An 18,713-nucleotide genomic window follows, 5' to 3' on the forward strand; every position below is an offset into this window, starting at 1 on the left:
AGGGTGACGGTTACCTGAGCGGGCTCCATGCTTGCCGTGGTATGGCATCTGCACAGGTAACTCAGGAAAAAAGGCGCAAAATGATTGTCTGCCCTTGCTTTCACGGGGGGAGGGAGGGAACGGGGGCCTGACGATATGTACCCAGAACCACCCACGACAATGTTTTAGCCCCATCAGGCATTGGGATATCAACCCAGAATTCCAATGGGCAGCGGAGACTGCGGGAACTGTGGGATAGCTACCCACAGTGCAACGCTCCGGAAGTCAACGCTTGCCTCGGTACTGTGGAAGCGCTCCGCCGAGTTAATGCACTTAGAGCATTTTCTGTGGGGACACACACACTCGAATATATAAAAGCGATTTCTAAAAAACCGACTTCTATAAATTCGACCTAATTTCGTAGTGTAGACATACCCTAACACATTTATTTGGGCACAGGTACTCCTCCTTCCATTAACTGAACCCTGGCCTTCGTCGCACGCTGCTGACCATGGGCTTCAGCAGTTTCCCCGAATCGATTGCCAAGGGCCCAGCCCCTGCAGCTGAAATGAGCAGCAGGATCCAGAGCCAGCCTGGACGGATAAGGCCCCTGGCTTGGGGCGCACTAGGGCTTCGGCTTCTGAGGCATGAGGCGCCCCCCGCAGAGCTACACCCCCCACGGGCGGGGAGCCCGGTGACAGCGGGACCCGACCCGGCCATTCCCTTCCCCCAGCGCCTGGGGCGGGGCAGGGAACCTGTTGGGCAGCCGCTGCTTCCGTCTCCTTTACCCCGCGGGCCGTAATCCTCTTATAGGCGGCCGGGCTGCGTGACGCACGGGCCCGGGCGCCCAATGGGAGCGGCGCGGGCCCCGCGACGGGAGCCCGACGCGCTATAAAGAGGGGGACAGCGCCGCGAAGTGCGAGCCGAGAGCCCTGGACGCGGAGCTCGCAGGTCGTCCCGGCCCCGCGCGGAGCGCACGGACTCCCAGCCCCTCTCCCCGGGCCGGGCGCACGGAGGCCCGGCACTCCTGGGCGCAGACGCTCCCCTGTCCCGGGCGCGGGCCACCCCTTCCCCGCCGGGGCGCACGGACTCCCCCAGCGCCGGGCACTGCCTGGGCCCCCTCCCCCGAGGGTAGCGTGATTCTCTCCTTCCCAGCCCGACCCGCCCCCCAAGTCCCCGGCGCACGGACCGAGTCCTTGGGCCGATGGAGAAGGGGAAGCTGGGGGTGCTGCTGGAGCAGCCGCCGCGGACGGTGAGCTGCAATGGGTACGCGCTGCCGGAGGAGAAGCCGCCGCCGGAGAAGCCCCGCTACGCGCAGGGCACCAGCGCGCAGTGCCTGGACAGCTGGAAGGAGGAGAGGACCCGCAGCGAGGAGGACAATGAGATGAACCTGCCCAACCTGGCCGCCGCCTACACCACCATCCTGCGCTCGCTGGGCGAGGACCCCGAGCGGCAGGGGCTGCTCAGGACCCCTTGGAGGGCAGCCACTGCCATGCAGTTCTTCACCAAGGGCTACCAGGAGACCATCTCAGGTATGGGGTGCATAGGGGACCCCCATCCCATCTCAGGAATAGGAGGCGTGTACGGTGCAGGGGTGCCCCTGTCATCACTGTGGGAGAAGGGTGCAGGTAGCCCCCAAACCAGGACATTTGTCATTTGTGAGGACCCTATGGGTGTAAGATGTCTCCACTATCAGGAGGCCTGCTGAGATATTGAAGTTTGAGGGTGCAGGGCTCTACTCCAGCAACAGGAGAGCAGCAGGAGGGCTAGAGATGAAGTGGATGATACAGGGCTATTCCTAGAGGCTAGGGCAAAATAGTGCCCCTGAAAAAAGCAGAAAGAGTAAAACTTCTGTGTTAAATCCAGAAAACTTTCCTTATTGTAAACATTACACACTGCCTAAAACAATCCAGCTACCAGAGTAACGCATTCAGGACTCCTGACCCTGTGTAGAGATGAGGAAATACAGGAAAGTTGCCCTCAGTGTGTCATCCATGATGGAATCAAATAGGATGGTTCCGCCTCCTCCCCGCCACCCAACTCCAAGGTTTACTTTTGATTAAAGTTGGGTGAAATATCAGCTCCTTGCAGTAGTGGAGCAGACCTGTGCTCAATAAATCACTGAGGGAAAATTCTTGAAACACATCACTGCAGTAGCTTTCAAACAAAAACTCTGCTTCCTGCTGACTCAAACAGCTAGGGGAAAAAAGTGTGTCATTGATCCTCTGATTTCCTGCATGTTCCTGCTTTTAAAATGCTTTTAAAAATGTCTACTTCCTCTTATCAGGTGTGCCTCAATTGGAGGGGGGGGGGGAATGTCATAAGGATCTCCTGATGCCAGGAGACTTCAGGGTAGGTAGAGAAGGCAGTGCCTACCCTGATTTGACTGGAGTATATTGACCAGAGTTGCAAGCATGCACTGAACACATCTGACAGTGTTGTCTACTTACTCCCAGATATTGCCAGTTTCCACTGCATCATGCAGTGTGGGGTTTTTTCTTTTTGAAAGCTTGTGCACTTTTTTAACCCCGTTGGCCTAGTTGTCTGAGACTTGTGTAGATTTTGAGGCTTGCTCATCAGATTTGAGGTGATAAGCAAGCCAGAGTAAGCAAATTTAATATAAGCCTCCATGATATTGTTTTCCTTAAACAGTTTATAAACTGAAATCTCTGATGTAATTTAACTGTTGTCTCATGACTGCTCCACTATAATATTGTCAGTTTAGTGCTACTTTATATTGACTTATCCAGGGTGTAGGTGAGAAACAGTGTAGCCCACGAAAGCTTATGCTCTAATAAATTTGTTAGTCTCTAAGGTGCCACAAGTACTCCTGTTCTTTTTGCGGATACAGACTAACACGGCTGCGACTCTGAAACCTGCTTTCTCAATGTTTCTCCTTTTCTTAGTCCCTAACCTTGCAAACTACTTGCAGCTAAATTTTCCAGGTGTCAACTTTAAACTCAAATAGTGCTGACTGGGCAAAGCAAGAAGGATATTGAGCCCTGGCCCTGCCGTCTAAACTCTCTGGTTAGAGACAAATTTTACAATGCCTGACAGTGTCTAGCACAGGGGTCCCCAACGCGGTGCCTGCGGGCACAATGATGCTTGCCGGGGCAGTTGTATGCGCCCGCAGGACACCGCCTGCCGAAATGCCACCGCGGAGCACGGCCACTGGAGAACCACCCGCCGAAATGCCACCGAGAAGCTTTGCTGTTTTTTGGCGGCATTTAGGTGGTGACGCTTCCCCACAGAAAGGTTGGGGACCACTGGTCTAGCACAATAGGGTCTTAACCTGAATGGGGACTCTAAATGCTACTTTAACACAAATCATAGTACCAGGGTTTGAAAATCTCACTGCTGCTCACCAGTCTCAAGTGAGTACATGGTAGATTAGCAATTTCTATAGGATTCAAGCATCAACTTTTTAAAAAGCCTTGTGATTGCAAAAGACCAAATATAAGCCAATGCAGTTGTCTTCTATGATCTACAGCTCCACTGTCTACTTTTGTTCATAGCATTGTCAAGCAGCAGTATTGTGAAACTAACAAGATCATGGTCAGTTTCATGGCTGCTATCCAAACCCTTATGGTGTCAGTGACACAGTCAGGAGCTGTGCCAATGGCATGCTGTTGCTGAATGGAAAAGCTGAGCCACAGCAGAGGCAGCAGGTACTGGTATTCTTCGCAAGGGAGGAGAAACCAAAAAAAGAGACTGGAGGAGAAAGAGGAAGGTTTGCGCCAATCTTCTTCTCTCGTACCAACTCCATTGCTGCTTTGATGGGGAGAAGGGACAAAAGCCATCTCCTCCCTTCCTGTAGCTAGAGGCACATGAATCTTACAGTAATTGCACCCAGATAATTATGTGAAAATGGAGGCACCCCAAAGGTTCAGTAACAGCACCCTCCCCTTGCCGACAGCCTTGTGTGGCATATGGGACTGCACATCTCATTAGGCTATTGCCCTTGGACTTCACTAGTAGAACATTTCACCCTTGCCTTTCACTAGTGCATTTAGTCCTTCTGCTTGTAGGTATCTGCTACACTTTTCAAACCTGGCTTTACACCCACAGACTTACACATTGTTCCCCCACTCCTCCTTGATGAGGGGGTCAAAGAGTTAACTGAGCAAATATATAGATTGTAACTATATGTGTGTAACTTTCCTGGCAGTCTTGGTTTATTTCTTATTCTGTAAGAACACTGCTTAGGCAGAAAATCTTGAGATTTTATAAATGGAAAGTGTGAAAGTCCCACATCAATAATTAAAAAAGGAGGGGAAAAAAAGAGTATAACTGTTGCAAATGAAAACTTATCTGCATGCTGGTGCTGAATGCTGGGTCCCCGAGAGAGGTGTATAGATGTGGGTACTCACCTGGCTGTAACTCAAAGGCAGCTCAAAAAGAGCTAGTTTATTACAAGCAGCAAGGTGTGGAAAGATAAACCTGGAGGTGTCTGCAGTCCACTTCAGAGCTCCCAGTCAACTCCTAATTTTCCTCTTATCACCCTGCTTGCTGCCTGGTAGATGGTTCTCATTTGTCTGACTACAGGGCATCAGCCTGGGACCACCATGTAAAGTCAACTGAGATGTCCCATGATAGCCAGCTGTCTCTTCTCTGTGCCAGTGTCTAAACCCCACTCCTTGGGCAACATCCCTGGGAACTGACCTAATTTCTAGCTCATTCAGTAGCACTTCATCCCTGCTATGCCATCTGCTCCCTGGTGGATTCTGAATGGGCTGTCCCCATTCCCCATCTCACGAGGGAGCACCGCATTAGGCAGTTAGGTCACTACACTCCTCTCCCCAGTGTGGTGTCAGAGAGGGACCGGGGGAGGCTGCGTTGCAGCAAGGCATGTCAACTATTTAGTTGCTTGCCACTGACAATTTTTAAAAAACCAAAATACGACTTATTCTGATGTGGAAACTTTCTCATGTGTGACCCAACCATCTCCCTTTGGAGATCAGTCATAGAGCGGGTGGCACAGAGCTTTGGAGGATGGCAGGAAAAAAAAAAAACTTCATGGAAGACCCAGTTGGGACAATTTTCTGGCAGCCTCTCACATAAGGAGTGTCCTCCATGCTCTGAAGATGTGTTCATGGACAGGAGGGCAGAACTGGGTCAAAATATCTTGCAGAAGCTTCTGCACAATAACCAGACTTAGTGATGTGGCTTTGTGGCTTTATTTTTGGACTATTTTTCAAAGGCGAAATGAGGCTGCAGTGCGAATATGGTGCTCATTTCCCCCCTCCCCCCATCATAAGCGGAAGCATCATCATTTTCCAGTCGCTCCACTCCTCTTCCCCTCCCCATCCTCTCTCCCCCAAAGAACAACCCCTCTCATTCTCCAGTTGAAAGCAGACAGTCCTTCTCTCCCCCTGCCCCCCATTGGCTAGGTTGGAGAGGAAACTGTTGTGGCTGGGGGGTGAAACCTGTGGTTACCTGGCAAAATGTGCAGGTGCTGAGAAGACTAGACTTAGGAGCTGACGCTGCTTTAACCTCCATAATGTAGATCCTTAAATGCAGTTATAAGAAGAAAGGTGCTATATTTAAAAAAAAAACCACAAAACTATTTATATCTAAACACTTCAGGGCAGGGACTGTTTCTTACTATTTTTGTACAGCTCCTAGCACAATGGAGCTTTGATCTTGTTAGGGCATCTAGTCCCAGCTGTAAGACACAGAGTGCGGATACCATCTTGTCACACTTCTGTGGCTGCAGAGAGCCAAATCCGAGGAAGGAATTCAAATAGCTACAAATAGTCCAAGTGTATGCAATATGACAACAGGGTTTTAAAATCGTAGATCTGAGTATCTGTATTTCTAGTTATACAATGGGATTTGTGATAGCTTATTTCTAAAGAAATTAGTCTTTAGTTTGCTGTAAAGATCCCAGAGAAAATTCTGATGTTCAATAAACTCAGATATCAAACTTAGTGAAGACCATATAGAGACTGTAAGGTCAGGAGACGTACGTAGTATAAAACATGTGCCAATGTATAAAATGTTCAGCTTAACTCTGTCTAGAAATGAAAATGGGGCATCATGTTGTTTTGTCTCTTTGATTCTGAATGCTATATATTAATCTTGAATTCTGAATTGGCTGAAAGAGGTGGGCAAAATCCAGAGTTTTCTGGCTAGCTATTGGCTATACCTCTGAATCTCCTTACCTACCCTGCAGCCACCTCCATCTCACCTGGTGAAATCAGAAAGGAGAAAGCAGGAGAGCTGTGAATGCAAGGTCATACGACTTTGTGTATGACTGGCGTTTTCCAAAGCTCATGTTTTAATGTATTTGGATTGTACAGTGTCATCTACCATTAGTATTTTCAAAGATTGGCCCACAAAGAAGAAAAAAGTACTGTGGTTTTGCCCTATTCTGTTTCTTTAGGGTGTGTAAGAAAGACCTGAAAGGCTTTAAGTATTTTTCTGCCTGGAAACTTATTCACCTTCTTGAAAGAGCAGAAACATTTAATCTTCTTATCTTTGTTGTCAGACTTTTGTGATTCAAGACTCGATTGGGAGATTTTTAACCTTAACTGAAAAGCTTTTTTTAGCAAAGAGCTTTCTTTCAATTTTTTTGGTTTTAGCAACTATTAAAAATAATTAAAAAAAAAAATTTGGAACCACCTGGATAAAACTGTCATGCTGTCTGGAGTGGTTCATGACCTTGAGTGTAAACCTCAGGGCAAACTATCAAGATGCAGGGCAGAGACCCCAAACTTACTGTGTGTTCTAGAATTAGATTTCACCGACCCAGTAACAAATGTGAACTCCTGTCAGTCTCACCGTGGAGTCACAGACAGTCCCTTTGGGCACTCCAGTCTATCTTGCCAACAAGGCAAACTGGACTTAGTGATAGTTGGTTGCCATACACCAATGGTAATCAATTCCTTTTTTTGTCAAGGTCCAAATTTCTTGGTTAAGTCCAGACTCCAGAGAAAATAATACAAAAATAATAACAATGATGATAATAAGTAAATAAAAAGATTTCACGGTCCATTCAAAAGCATCTGGTGGTCCTGATTTGGCCTGCAGTCTGCCTATTGACTACCCTGTCATACACCAAAGATTGCAAAAGATTCAAGGTGCTTCCAGTCCCAAGAGAACAGTCACATACTCCAGTTCAATTTGTACCTCATACCTCACACCAAAGACGAAGCTTGTATCCAATCCTATAGTAAACTGACTGAAGATTTATTAACTAGGAAAAAGAAATGAGTTATTGACAGGTTAAAGCAGGTAAGCATATATCCACAAATGAGTTACTGTCTATGGTTTTAAAAAGTGACAGAGCTGTAGTAACCTGTCCGCACAAAATGTCTTTTAGGGCTAACCCAGGCTGAGCCTGGGGATCTCTGCTGCTGTTTTCTAGCTCCAGCCCTATGAGATTTCAAATAGCAAAGACAGAGAGAAAATTTTCCTGTGTCCTTGTGTTATCCCCTTCTTCCAGCATTCAAGCCAACAGGACGGGGTTTCTTGCAGGTACCACCTTCATGGATGTCAGAGGGCCATTAACCGAGCCTTTGTACTGTGATGTTCCACAATGGCCCATTTAGTATTGATAGCCCTCAATGGGTGGTGGACCATTCCTCCTGAGTGGGGCCAGGTCTACGCTACAGACTTATATCGGTATAACTACGTTACTGGGGGGAGGGGGTGAAAAATCCACATCCCTGAGTGACATAGTTATACCAACCTAACCCGCTGCGTAGACAGAGCTTTGTCAATGGGAGAACTTCTCCTGTCAACATAGCCACTGCCTCTCGGGGAGGTGGATTAACTACGCTGACGAGAGACGCTCTCCTGTTGGCATAGGAGCATCTTCTCGAAAGCGCTACAGCGACGCAGCTGCATCGGTGCAGCATTTTAAGTGCAGACCTGCCCTACGTTCACAGATGCAGAGCAAGCATTTTTACAGTTATCGAGCTTCCATGTCACCTTATAGCTGGGATACAGACATTACAAGTAACGTTTATGCATGTAACAATTTTACAAGCATTCCATGCAGTCTAAACGCTAAACATGTTCTTATAACTCTAATACCTACTGTGGACAATGCTACCATACAGGTGAGCTGGTCTGGTTTTGGCTGATGCCGACAGCCTTGGCAAGAGCTGGCACCTGGTCTGTCAGCGTCACAATTACCTCCCCTCAAGTAACCAAGTTTCACTTCCTTGATACCAGTGATACGTTAAACCTAACTATTTTTTTCATAGTCTGCCTGTGCTGGGGAGACAAGACATGGATTTGTGACAATGTAGGGAGGAGAAAAAAGTGTGTAAACACAGTTTGCCAAATACAAGCCTCTGTAAATCGTAAAAGAGAAAAATAGGGTAGAGGTCAACTTGTTTGCCTCGTTATAGGTTACCTTTGAGACTACCACTGTGTGCTTTCATGGCTACTTTGGTGGTAATGACTCTAGTGGTTTGTCCTGGCCTACTTCACTTATGCTTGTATTTAGTATTGATGTTCTGCAGTTATATATTATTGTACTTTAGTTAGCACAACAAGAAGAACAATTATAACAAGCATCTAATATTGATTCTAGTTTATGCATTGGCCCTTGCTTTGGAGTAAATGATTCTATACAGCTGATCTGTATTAGCTTGTTCTAGAATTATAGAAATGAGCTCCTATCTTATCTCTGACTTCTTCCCAATGATATGAAATCAATGAAAAGCAAATATAAAAATATCAGCACTCTGATCTGAAGTAAAATGGCCATCTGTAGAAAAACATTTTTTAAACTTCCTGTAGCAGTCAAAGTCAGATAGAAACTGGATTTTTAAAATCCTGTCTTAAATTTAATTAATTAAATAACATTTCTCACAAGACATAATCAGAGGGAGGGTCTGTTTGTCTACTAAATGGTTCTTGGAGTAAACTTAAACTAGAAAATTGTACATTTAATTAGATTTTCCATAAATAAAAGTAAAGGCGGGTAGTCTATCAGTAGCTGGTTGTCTTTAATTCAGTGTTTGTAGATCTGCTTCAGACTACCTGTCAAAAGTTCCCTTTTGTGTTGTGGGAGAAAAGGGGGACTCCTTTTATTACTTAAACTTTCTAGGAGGCTGATGTCTGTAAGGCTGTTAAACTATCAAACATTAACAAGTATATAACAGTGCAAACTTAAGAAAAAGCACACAATAAATGAACAAGAATAAGTGGAAATATCCTGTGGCAAGCTAACATTAAATTCTAACTAGAATTCTAAGTCTTCAGATTTGCTGAAATAACTTTTTCTAATTTAAACGGAAGGATGAGTATTCTGAAATGGTGAACTTCAACAAAGCTGATTTAAAAAGATGAGGTGTAACTAGTTGGTTCTTGCCCAGCAATCCCACAGCAAAAACCAAGCATTGGCATGAATAAATACCGGGCATTTGCAGAAGGAAAATAACTTGTTTACATTTGAATACTGAAGCACTTTAAATAAAACAACATGTTCATTAAGGGCTGCAACTACTGTAAAATGGTGCTAGTCACGCACAGCAAAAGCCTTGCACACCTTTTGTTGAACAGAACAGCTCTAAAATATGGCAGTGCATTCAGTTTGTCTTTCTGCTAAAGACAATGTGTTAACTTACTCTGTGCTGCCTCAAAGGTATTAATTGAAGAATCTTTATTTGAATTTTAAAAAAACAACCTCATGAGATACAGTTGCACATATTTTTAGATGCAATTGTTCAGTAGCCCTACTTTCCTCGACGTTTGTTTTTGTTCAGATTGTTACACCTGTGACTTTTGTTTTCATTTAACCCTAATTACTCAGTGACCCTGTACTATAGATCTCTCATTTTAAGGCAAAACCAATAACATCTGACATTATGCCCAGTACCAATAGACTAACTTCTGTCAAATTGTGTACGGCTTGGATTTCTTCTTTCGGATGGAGAGTACTGAATAAATACCACCTTACTGCTATTTTCCTTATCTTTTGTCTGTGGATTTGGTATTTTAACTGGTGACAGTGGTGGGGATAAATTCATAAGTTCCTGAAGCTCAGTTGGTTTGCTGAGGAGTGTCCTTGCTAAACATCACAATGTAAAAATAGAGAATCTGAAGCTTAAACAAACAGACTGTTTGATCAGCCAAACCACCCTTTTCTAAAAGATGGTCGGTTACTCCATTCTGTTTCTGTTATTGGAGACAAAAGGTGTATTGCTAGATCTTAGTCCACAAACAATCTGTTCAGAATTAAACATCATTTGTAATGTACTGGCTAGATGGATCAAATAACACAACTTTTCAAAGGCTGGTTTTTACACAGACCTACACTGTTGTTTTCAAGAACAGTAAATTTCCAGCGGTGCATGTGGTTTGTTATGAAAGCCAGTAATATCAATTAACTTTTCTTGCCGGGACGCTTTCTTTCTTGAGCATGGTTACATAATAGGATCAACTTTCCTCCCCCCTGGACTATTGCACTAAGTCTCCAGGCTTTTTAACCACTTTTTTTCTCACTATTAATGCCCTCAAATTACACTTGTTTGGCAAAACTTCTTTGGGTTTTAGATATTAACTTAATTTTTTTAACCTCTTTATCTGTTTGAGGATCCTCCTTATTAAAGACTTGTTTGCTCTTATGCTGCCTTTCTAGTCCATTGTTTCAAACTTCTCTACCTTCCATCTCTAGTTCGCTGTTTAATGGTTCCCATGATATTATGGTAACGTTATGAAAACCTTTATTGAAATCTTGATACATTTTAATGAGGCTCTACATAATCCTGCTTTCCCTCATATTAATAAATGTATCAGTAAAAAACCAATTTAAGAATTTTGAAATCTTAGTTACATCTGAGAATCTGTAATAACTGTGATCTTTCATATGAATAGACTCCAATCTCATGGTGTATGCAGAATACATTGATAGGAAACCAAATGAATCTGTTCCAATGACACGCAGTAATGTTATTTAACTGATTTTGACTTTTCTCTTCTCTTTTTTTGCCTTTTTAATATATCAAATTATTCTTCAACCTTTGCTTTTGCTAACTGAGGGGTTAGCCCTTGTTTCTGAAACAATTAATTCCATCTGGGGTTGAGCACACAATTCTAGTCCTTATGAGAGATGGAGATGACAGACAAACTTTTATAAGAACCTGTAGGTAAGATTTCTTCCTTTAGTTTCAACTCGGCAGGAATATATGTGAGGGGAACAACGTGGATTTGATGCCTATTTAATCCTTGTATTGCTTCCTTTTTAGTTCTGTTGTCTATTTAAGCAGCAGTGTTTTCAGCCCATGCTTCCTTTAATTTGGAGCCTCTTTCTTTATTAAAGGTTTCTTGAAACTCTGCATCCTCCAGAATCCCTTCCTTCTGAAAACTTAAGCATTAAAATGCCACGACACAATAAACTCTCCGTATATGGCTGAGAATTATTACTGTTCACTCTGATTCAGTAAAAAATATATCAGAATTCTGACACGGTGTATCTTTCTCTTTTTGATATTAAAGGCCACCATAATTTTCATGCCTTGCCCATCAATAATATTTTCCTTAACTGCAATCATTTCCTAACACTAATACCTGGATAGAATGACGATTTCAACCTTGGATTTATTTTTTGCTTTCCAATAGCAATTTAGGGTTTTAGAAGCATTCTGAAATTACATTAGTTTCAAATCAATACGGCTGGTGTTTCCACCCATGCCCAGTGCAGCTGTAGCGTGTGGCCATATCTTGTGCATTCTTTTGGGTTTTTTTTTTTGTTTTTTTTTAAAGTCTATCATTCCTCATCATTGAACACAATCAAATCTTACCCCCCACAGTTCTGTCAAGGTGCCTTAATCTTGACCTGTACAGACCACACCTCTTTGGATGAAGGTAGTTCACATGCGCTCCTTGGCCTCTGAGATTGCTTGAACAGTGTCAGTTGGATGTGGACACCCTCCTCAGTCCAGTTCCTATGACTGAAGGTGAAGCCTCAGATGTCTTTGAACCAGTCACCCACAGGAGAGATTGATTGTCCTGTTCTATCCTACTTGCCCTGGAACATGTTAGACTGACTAGATTAAAGATGCTTGTCTGAATCTGAGGACACCTGTTACAGACTACTGGACTTTTCTGTGTGTGGTTCTTGCCTTCTCAGTCTGTTTTAGAACAAACCTACTTCTCTTTTCGCTTAACTGTTAACATGTTACTCACTTGGCACTGATCCCTTGTGAAAGGAAACAACTATACAGTCTTGAACAGAGTAAAAATTATACCTCTGTTGCAGAGCGGCAAGTTGAATGTGCTGCAGCCAGAGGCTAACTGTTGCTTAACATTTATTGGTAATCTGCCCATTCAAAATGCAATTCTTCGAATATCCTAAAAGCTCCATGGCTTAGCAAATAATTCCCCCCCCATACTAAAAACGCTCGTTAAAATGAAAGGACCTCTTTGAAACTTGAATATCAGCTGCTTTTAAAGTGGCTTAAATCAGAGTGAAAGCAGCCTATGAACTTTTCATGTTTCCACTATTGCGATGCATTGTCAAAGGAAGCAAATGTAAGTGTCAAAAGTGTTTGTGAAACTGACAGGATGTATCAAGAAGCTGTTCTGTATAGTGCTGTCATCTTTCATTCTCTTGACCTATCCAGCCGGCTGGCAGGAGATGTAGAGTCTGCCCCTTGGTTGCCAGAGGTGATTTTTGCTTTCCTGTGTCACATGAAAGCCATGCAAATAGTTTCTATAGCAACAGGTCCTCTCTTTCCTCTGACGCAAAATCCCGAAAAGGTCTCTTGTTCCTTGTTTTCATCTGATTCTCATTTTGCTTTCATCCGCTGCTATACTGTAGATAAAGGTTTTATTTCAATTCTGCTGAGAGCTGCTTCTTAATGGATGCCAGCTGTTAGTTTTACGACACATCAAAGTCTCCACAGCAGTATCTTAATTCTGGGTCAGAGGAGAAATTGTTGCTGGGATACTTAAAAGATTACCTCTAACTTTACTTCTCTCGTTTACTTAGCCGCCCGCTTCCCCCGCCCCCCAGGAAGGCATCTGTGTTTGATCTGAACTGTAGCTGCCATATTAATACAATATGTTTGGAAAGGGCTTGTGCGTTCAACTCAATTAGCTTTTCTCTGAGTTATCCTTAGGAGCATGCAGTTTCCCTTTCATTTGTGGATCTCTCTGCCTTGTAGGACATGCTGTTTTGAAGTAGCATGCAAACATACCCATTTTGCAGCTGAGCCCAAATGTGCAAAAATGTAGAGGACAAGTAGCGTTCTTTAGATCTTCACAGACCATGAGGAATACCTCTCTTCTCCCATCTGCTGCTAGAAAAGATGCATAATACGGGGGGCATGTACTAATGGTGGGGGGTGAGTAGCTAAAGTGATGTTGCAAGGAGTGGCGAACTCCAGTTGAGGCGGAGAAGAGCTTTCCTTTCAATTACAAAGAAATGCATGCTGCAGAGAACAAGGAGCTGTAATCTGTGTGCCTGTTGGACACAGTGCACTAGAGAAACTGTTATACAACAGTAGTGCTTGTGTGAAATTAACCCCATGTTCTGGGCCATTGAGGGCTCTAGTATGCCGAATGCTTCAAATGCAACTCATGTACTTACGTGAAATGTGTGTGGCTTTTTGTTCACTAGTAAACATGGAGAATAAATGTAGTTTAGTAGTTGGGGCTAATTTGTCTAGCCCTACTTTTTTTTTTTTTTGATTTAGAGGGCTAATCTATCTTCCCTTCCCCTCCCTTTTCCTTTCCCCCACCCCCATTAGAACAGTCAGGATAAAACTACAATAGCCCTTCTAGTAGTACAGAAAGATGCAACTGACTAAAACAGCTATGATGGTCTTCCAAGAACAAGTTGGAACAATGGGCGAGTCTTTACTGCATAAGCTAAAAGCCCCATGGCTCTTTGCCAGGGCTGTAGAGCAGACTCATTAATCTCTAAGTGATCTCGGTGCCACTAGAGGGGACAGAACACCACACCCAGAAGATGTGTGGGTTACACGTGCATCTGTCCTGTCTCTTTAGAGTGTAGGTACATTGAGACAGGGACTGTCTGTACAGTGCCTGCTGCCAGTTGGTACTGCTGTAAATCAAGTAACTACTCAAAAGGCTTGGCTGGTTTTGGCAGCGGGGTCAAGTCACTTTATGTAGCCCAATTCAGTCATCCTTGACTGAGCAATTCACCTGGGCAGAGTCACTGTAGCTTGGTGCGGGAGTGAGGCGCGCAACACTGCTTCTTGCCAGAAGTCAGTTTTACAAATCTGGATTGTTCTCAGTAGAAGTCAACCTTCAGAGGAAAGCCAGACTTTTTACTGTTCATTGAAGAAGAAGTTATTTTCAAAGGATGAGTCGGAAGGACTCATCTCAGCAGGGTAGGGCTGCCTCGGAGAGACTCTCTCTTTCAGTTAGGTGCCTTTTGGATGTGCACTACCCCACATCTCATTCGCGCTGCCTGTTCTGCTTGTGGCACTTGCTCGGCAATGCTGATGGGCTTGCTGGAAAGGCTAAATTGATACATCCCTTTTGGAATTCACATGGGCTGCAAAGGGGTGACCTGCAGTGATCAAAGTAGTAGAAATTGCCCTGGGTGAGTTGTTCTGGGCCTCCATCTTGCTACTAATATTCAACAATTTTTTTTTTTTAGGTGCAGGATCAGCAATAAGACAAGATCCACATGAGTGAAAAGCAAAGGGACAAAGTCTTGTGGAGCACCCCCAACTCTGCTTTTGTCTGGATATTGTCCACTTTGGAGTGTAAACTCTTACAGTATGTCTACACTGCAGTTAAAAACTCACTGCTAGCCTGTGCCAACTGACTCTGGCTCACAGGTCTCAGGCTAAGGGGCTGTGTAAGTGCCTTGCGCTAGCTCTGCGACCCTCCTGCTATGCAGGGTCCTAGAGCCTGGGCTGCAGCCAGAGCTGGACTTCTGCACCACAATTAACCAGCCTCTTAGCCCGAGCCCCAAGAGCCTGAGTCAGCTAGCACGGGCCAGCCACAATATCTTCTTCTACTGGTAATGTAGATGTACCATTTGAGGCCTGGAACTGTTGGCTTCCAACTGCACACTTCAGGGCACTGAATACATACAAGCTGCATGGCACTAGCCTTTAGTTCCTGAAAGCTTTTGAGGGAGGAAGGTCTCATGGCCAAGACACTGGACTGGGTTCAAGAGACCTGTGTTCCATTCCTGTCTCTGCAACACCCGCTCTGTGTGACCATGGGCAGGTCACTTAACCTTCTCTCTTTTTCCACCTGTAAAATCAGGATAACACTAGTCTCCTTCACAGTGTAACTTAGCCTTACAATCTCCCTGGTAAATGCATTGAGCTGCTTCGATGGAAGCCTGTAAAGGTCCATTCTGTAAATGTCAATTTCTTCTGACTGTGGGGACTTTTTACCTAGCCTATCATATTAGGGCTGTGCGTGGGGCCTGACACTAGATGCATTCAGAGCAAGAACGTACCGAATTCTCAACCATTCCAAGCCTTTCGCTTGACTGTGCAACAGCTTTGTTTGTAAACCTGTCTCTAACATCACTGCCCACCTATTGTGAACAGCAGCTGCCAGGTTCTTCGCTAATAGCCATCGGGCAGGGTGTCGTAATGCTTGGTGCAATCACAGACCTGCTCTGGGATCTTTTTGCTGAGCCCTCTCTGTTACTCTCAGCAACACTCTTAGGAGGGAAGCATGAGTTCCACTGAAGGCAGCGTTGGCTCTAGTGACACAAGTCACCTATCACGTTTAGGTTTTATATACCACGTCCCGTGCAGTGATGAGCTCTGTAAATTTTGCTGTTTGTTTAAAGTTGTGTCCTTCATAGAACCTCCGGACCCATGATGCTCTAGAGACCTTGTTGCCATTCCATCGTCTCCTCCCCGTTAACCTGCTTTGACACTGGATATTGTCCACTTGGAGCTTACAGTACTCCAGCACCTTTCCCTTTAGCCCTCTGATGCTTGGTATACCCCAAGCAAGGGCAGGAGTAAGAGTGCATGGCGCTTTACCTGTCAGCAAAACCACACCGGCTCTCCCATGAGGTGCTTAGTGTAAATTAGACATGTGCAACAAAGGATAGACAGAGGTGGGGGGTGGATTCATTCTGTGTTTTGCTTTGGTGCAGCAGGAGGCCTCATGGGGTGGAGGCGCTTCTTCCCAGTAGCCTTCACAGCATCTGAAGGCAGAGGATGGGTATACAGGAGGGGAGGTCAGATGCTTGACTTGCTAGTGGAGGGAGGCAGTCAGAAACAGGGAGCAAAGCGAGGAAGGCATGAAGGCTTTGGTAGGCGAAGACAAAGGTGGGGATGGAGCCATTTGAGGGCCATTGACATGAATAGGAGCCGTGCTGCTCAATCCCCTAGTTGGCTCAAGCACAGGACTCATCAAAGCATAAACAGAGCCTAGGGCATTTAGAAGGAGAGCCACCAAGGGCTGCAGTGGAGCTGTGTAGCACCTTGAAGGGGTGGACAAGGAATATGATCTTGGTGCAGAAAGAAATGGGGAAAGTAAACGGGTCGATGGGCCCCTCCTCTTCCACACGCCTCCTCCCCCCTCCCCATCTCCATAGGTGTGGAGAGCTTCCCTCACTCCTCGTGGATGCTGTATCCTATCTTCTGTCCTATCACTCACTCTGTTCCCTAGACTAGCCAGGTATTCATGTTGTGGTATCTGCAGTGGGACCAAACCCGTTCAGTTGACCTCTAGAGAGAGCACTGCTGGGATTAGGGTCACTGGGTGTTTGTTGAGTAGGCCAGTCTCGGGAATGTGCCAGATAGCAAACTTCTCCAGCTGGCAAGTAGAGTGGGCCTGCCAGTACTTCACGGAGCAGTGTCCTAAATTACATTTCCTGGCACATGCTGCATGGACACTTCTCTGAGCACAGGATTGTACACCTGAGCAATGTCACCCCGACCGCCCCTGCTGCTGGGATCTGAGCACTGTCCCCTCTCAGCTTTGCTGTCTTTCCATCACCTGCTCCTGCTGCTGTCACCTCTAGTGGGGAAACCCCTATCCTTAGGAAGTGTGCCCCCCCCTCCCTACCATCCTTCCTCCCTCTCCGCTGCCAGAGTGACTATGGGAAGGGGACATGGCTTAGAAAGATTGTAGAGAAGCAGACATGCCACTGTAAAAATGGTCCCCAGCTTGTTCTGTGCCCCCACAACCCCCCCCCCCCCCCCGCTCCGTTTATACCCTGCCCCTGGATATGTGACTTTCCAAAGTTCCAGCTCGCGGCTTTCCAGGTCACTAGCCATTCTTGGTAATGAACACAGAGAAACAGCAGAATATCGCAAATGCTGGTTGCCAGGGTTACCTGTGTACCGCTGATAGCATGCAGGAAATTAAAACAATCTGTGATGGCAATATGTTATTGGCAACAGATGGCAGCTGTTGGGATATGAGTGTCCAAGGAAGGCATAAAAGCAAATGCAGCAGGCACAATTGTTGAATTTGTACATTAACCACTGAGTCACTTGAATACGAAAGCAAAGCTTTTAATGAAGTACAACGGTCACTGGACACCTTTTGTTCTTCTATTAGACTTGCTCTTTTTATGGTATGGTCTAGAAGTTACATGGGGCCCTACTAAATGCTTAGTGTTAACCTGCATGGAGGCCCACAAACGGTGTGCGTGTTAGCAATTAGATGAGTTATTGCCATTGAACTGGCCATATCTCCCATTTAATTGTTAGCTTAGCCCTCTTCTTATTTAGAAGCTGGAGGTTGCTGCTGGAGCGTCTGGCAAAGTTCTCCCTGGCACGAGCAGAACAAATTACTGCCTCTGAAATTCACTTCACTGAACTCCGCTTCGCTCCTGATTGAAAGGCGCTGTCTACTCTTACCTCGGGGCCTTAGCATCCCTTTAACGTCTCCAAACAATCTGGCTTTTCAGAACACTCCTAGAAACAGCAGCGCCCTGCATGACCCTATGTAGCAGGGCATGCTCCTGGGAACAACTTGGGGAGTTGGCATGAGATTACTTAAACCAGAAGTAGACTGAGACTCAGAGCACCACTCTCCACTGCAAACAGCAAAGTCACCAGGCATAGCATTCAAACGGTGCCCATTTGGAACTAGAAGAGCCAAGTATTTGTCTTCCCGCCACCTGCTTGGATTTCCCCATTTTAAAAAAAAAAAGTAACACCCCTTATCTTTGGGGATGGGATGCGCAGCTAAGTTGGGGTATCCATCTGTAAGCCTGTTGGCTCTGCCCCATGCAATACATCTTCTGGGAGAGCATAAGAAGCCAGATAGGCAAGACTGTCAGTTTCTCATAGAACTATAAACCCAGTACTGATCTTGCTAAGGCACTGAGAACGAGCTCGGGACATTCTAACCAGCTGCTGCCTTTATAGAGGCCTAACTCTGTTGCAGGGCACATGATGAAACTTGGGAAGGAGGAAGTATCTTGTCAGACTGTGAAAACTGACCTAGAAGATGCCTTGGTGTGTTTAATTGCCTTTCTCCTCACCTTGCCCTTTTGGTGATACTTTTCAAACATATGGAGACCCTTTGCCTCTCCTCTGAACCCTAGACCAGTTTGACCTCACAAAGTGGCGCATGCAGGAGCCTATACAACATGAGAGGATCCTTAGAACTGTGCCTTCTTCAGTATTGATTGCAATAGACATACAATATGTCAACACACCCATCGGAGGTATGACTGCAACGTATGTAGACATACCCAAGCTAGCTTTGATCTAGCTCAAATAACAATAGCAGTGAAGCCATGGCAGCGCAGGCTTGGATACCTACCTAGGGTCCGGAGTGGGCTTGTACAGCCTGCATTGCCACAG

At 45.3% G+C, this 18,713-nt stretch overlaps 1 protein-coding gene across 1 annotated transcript in view; it reads left to right on the plus strand.

Moving 5' to 3' along the window:
* The first annotated feature begins 811 nt into the window (after positions 1-811).
* GCH1 (GTP cyclohydrolase 1) overlaps positions 812-18,713 on the plus strand; it is a 31,306-nt gene continuing 13,404 nt past the window's right edge. The window contains exon 1 of the mRNA XM_073350071.1: positions 812-1,511. Coding sequence (XP_073206172.1) covers positions 1,184-1,511 — 328 coding nt within the window. The 5' untranslated portion in view covers positions 812-1,183. The remainder of the gene's footprint in view (positions 1,512-18,713) is intronic.

The sequence above is a fragment of the Lepidochelys kempii genome, chromosome 6 (genome assembly GCF_965140265.1).
Source record: "Lepidochelys kempii isolate rLepKem1 chromosome 6, rLepKem1.hap2, whole genome shotgun sequence".
NCBI classification, from domain to species: Eukaryota; Metazoa; Chordata; order Testudines; family Cheloniidae; genus Lepidochelys; species Lepidochelys kempii.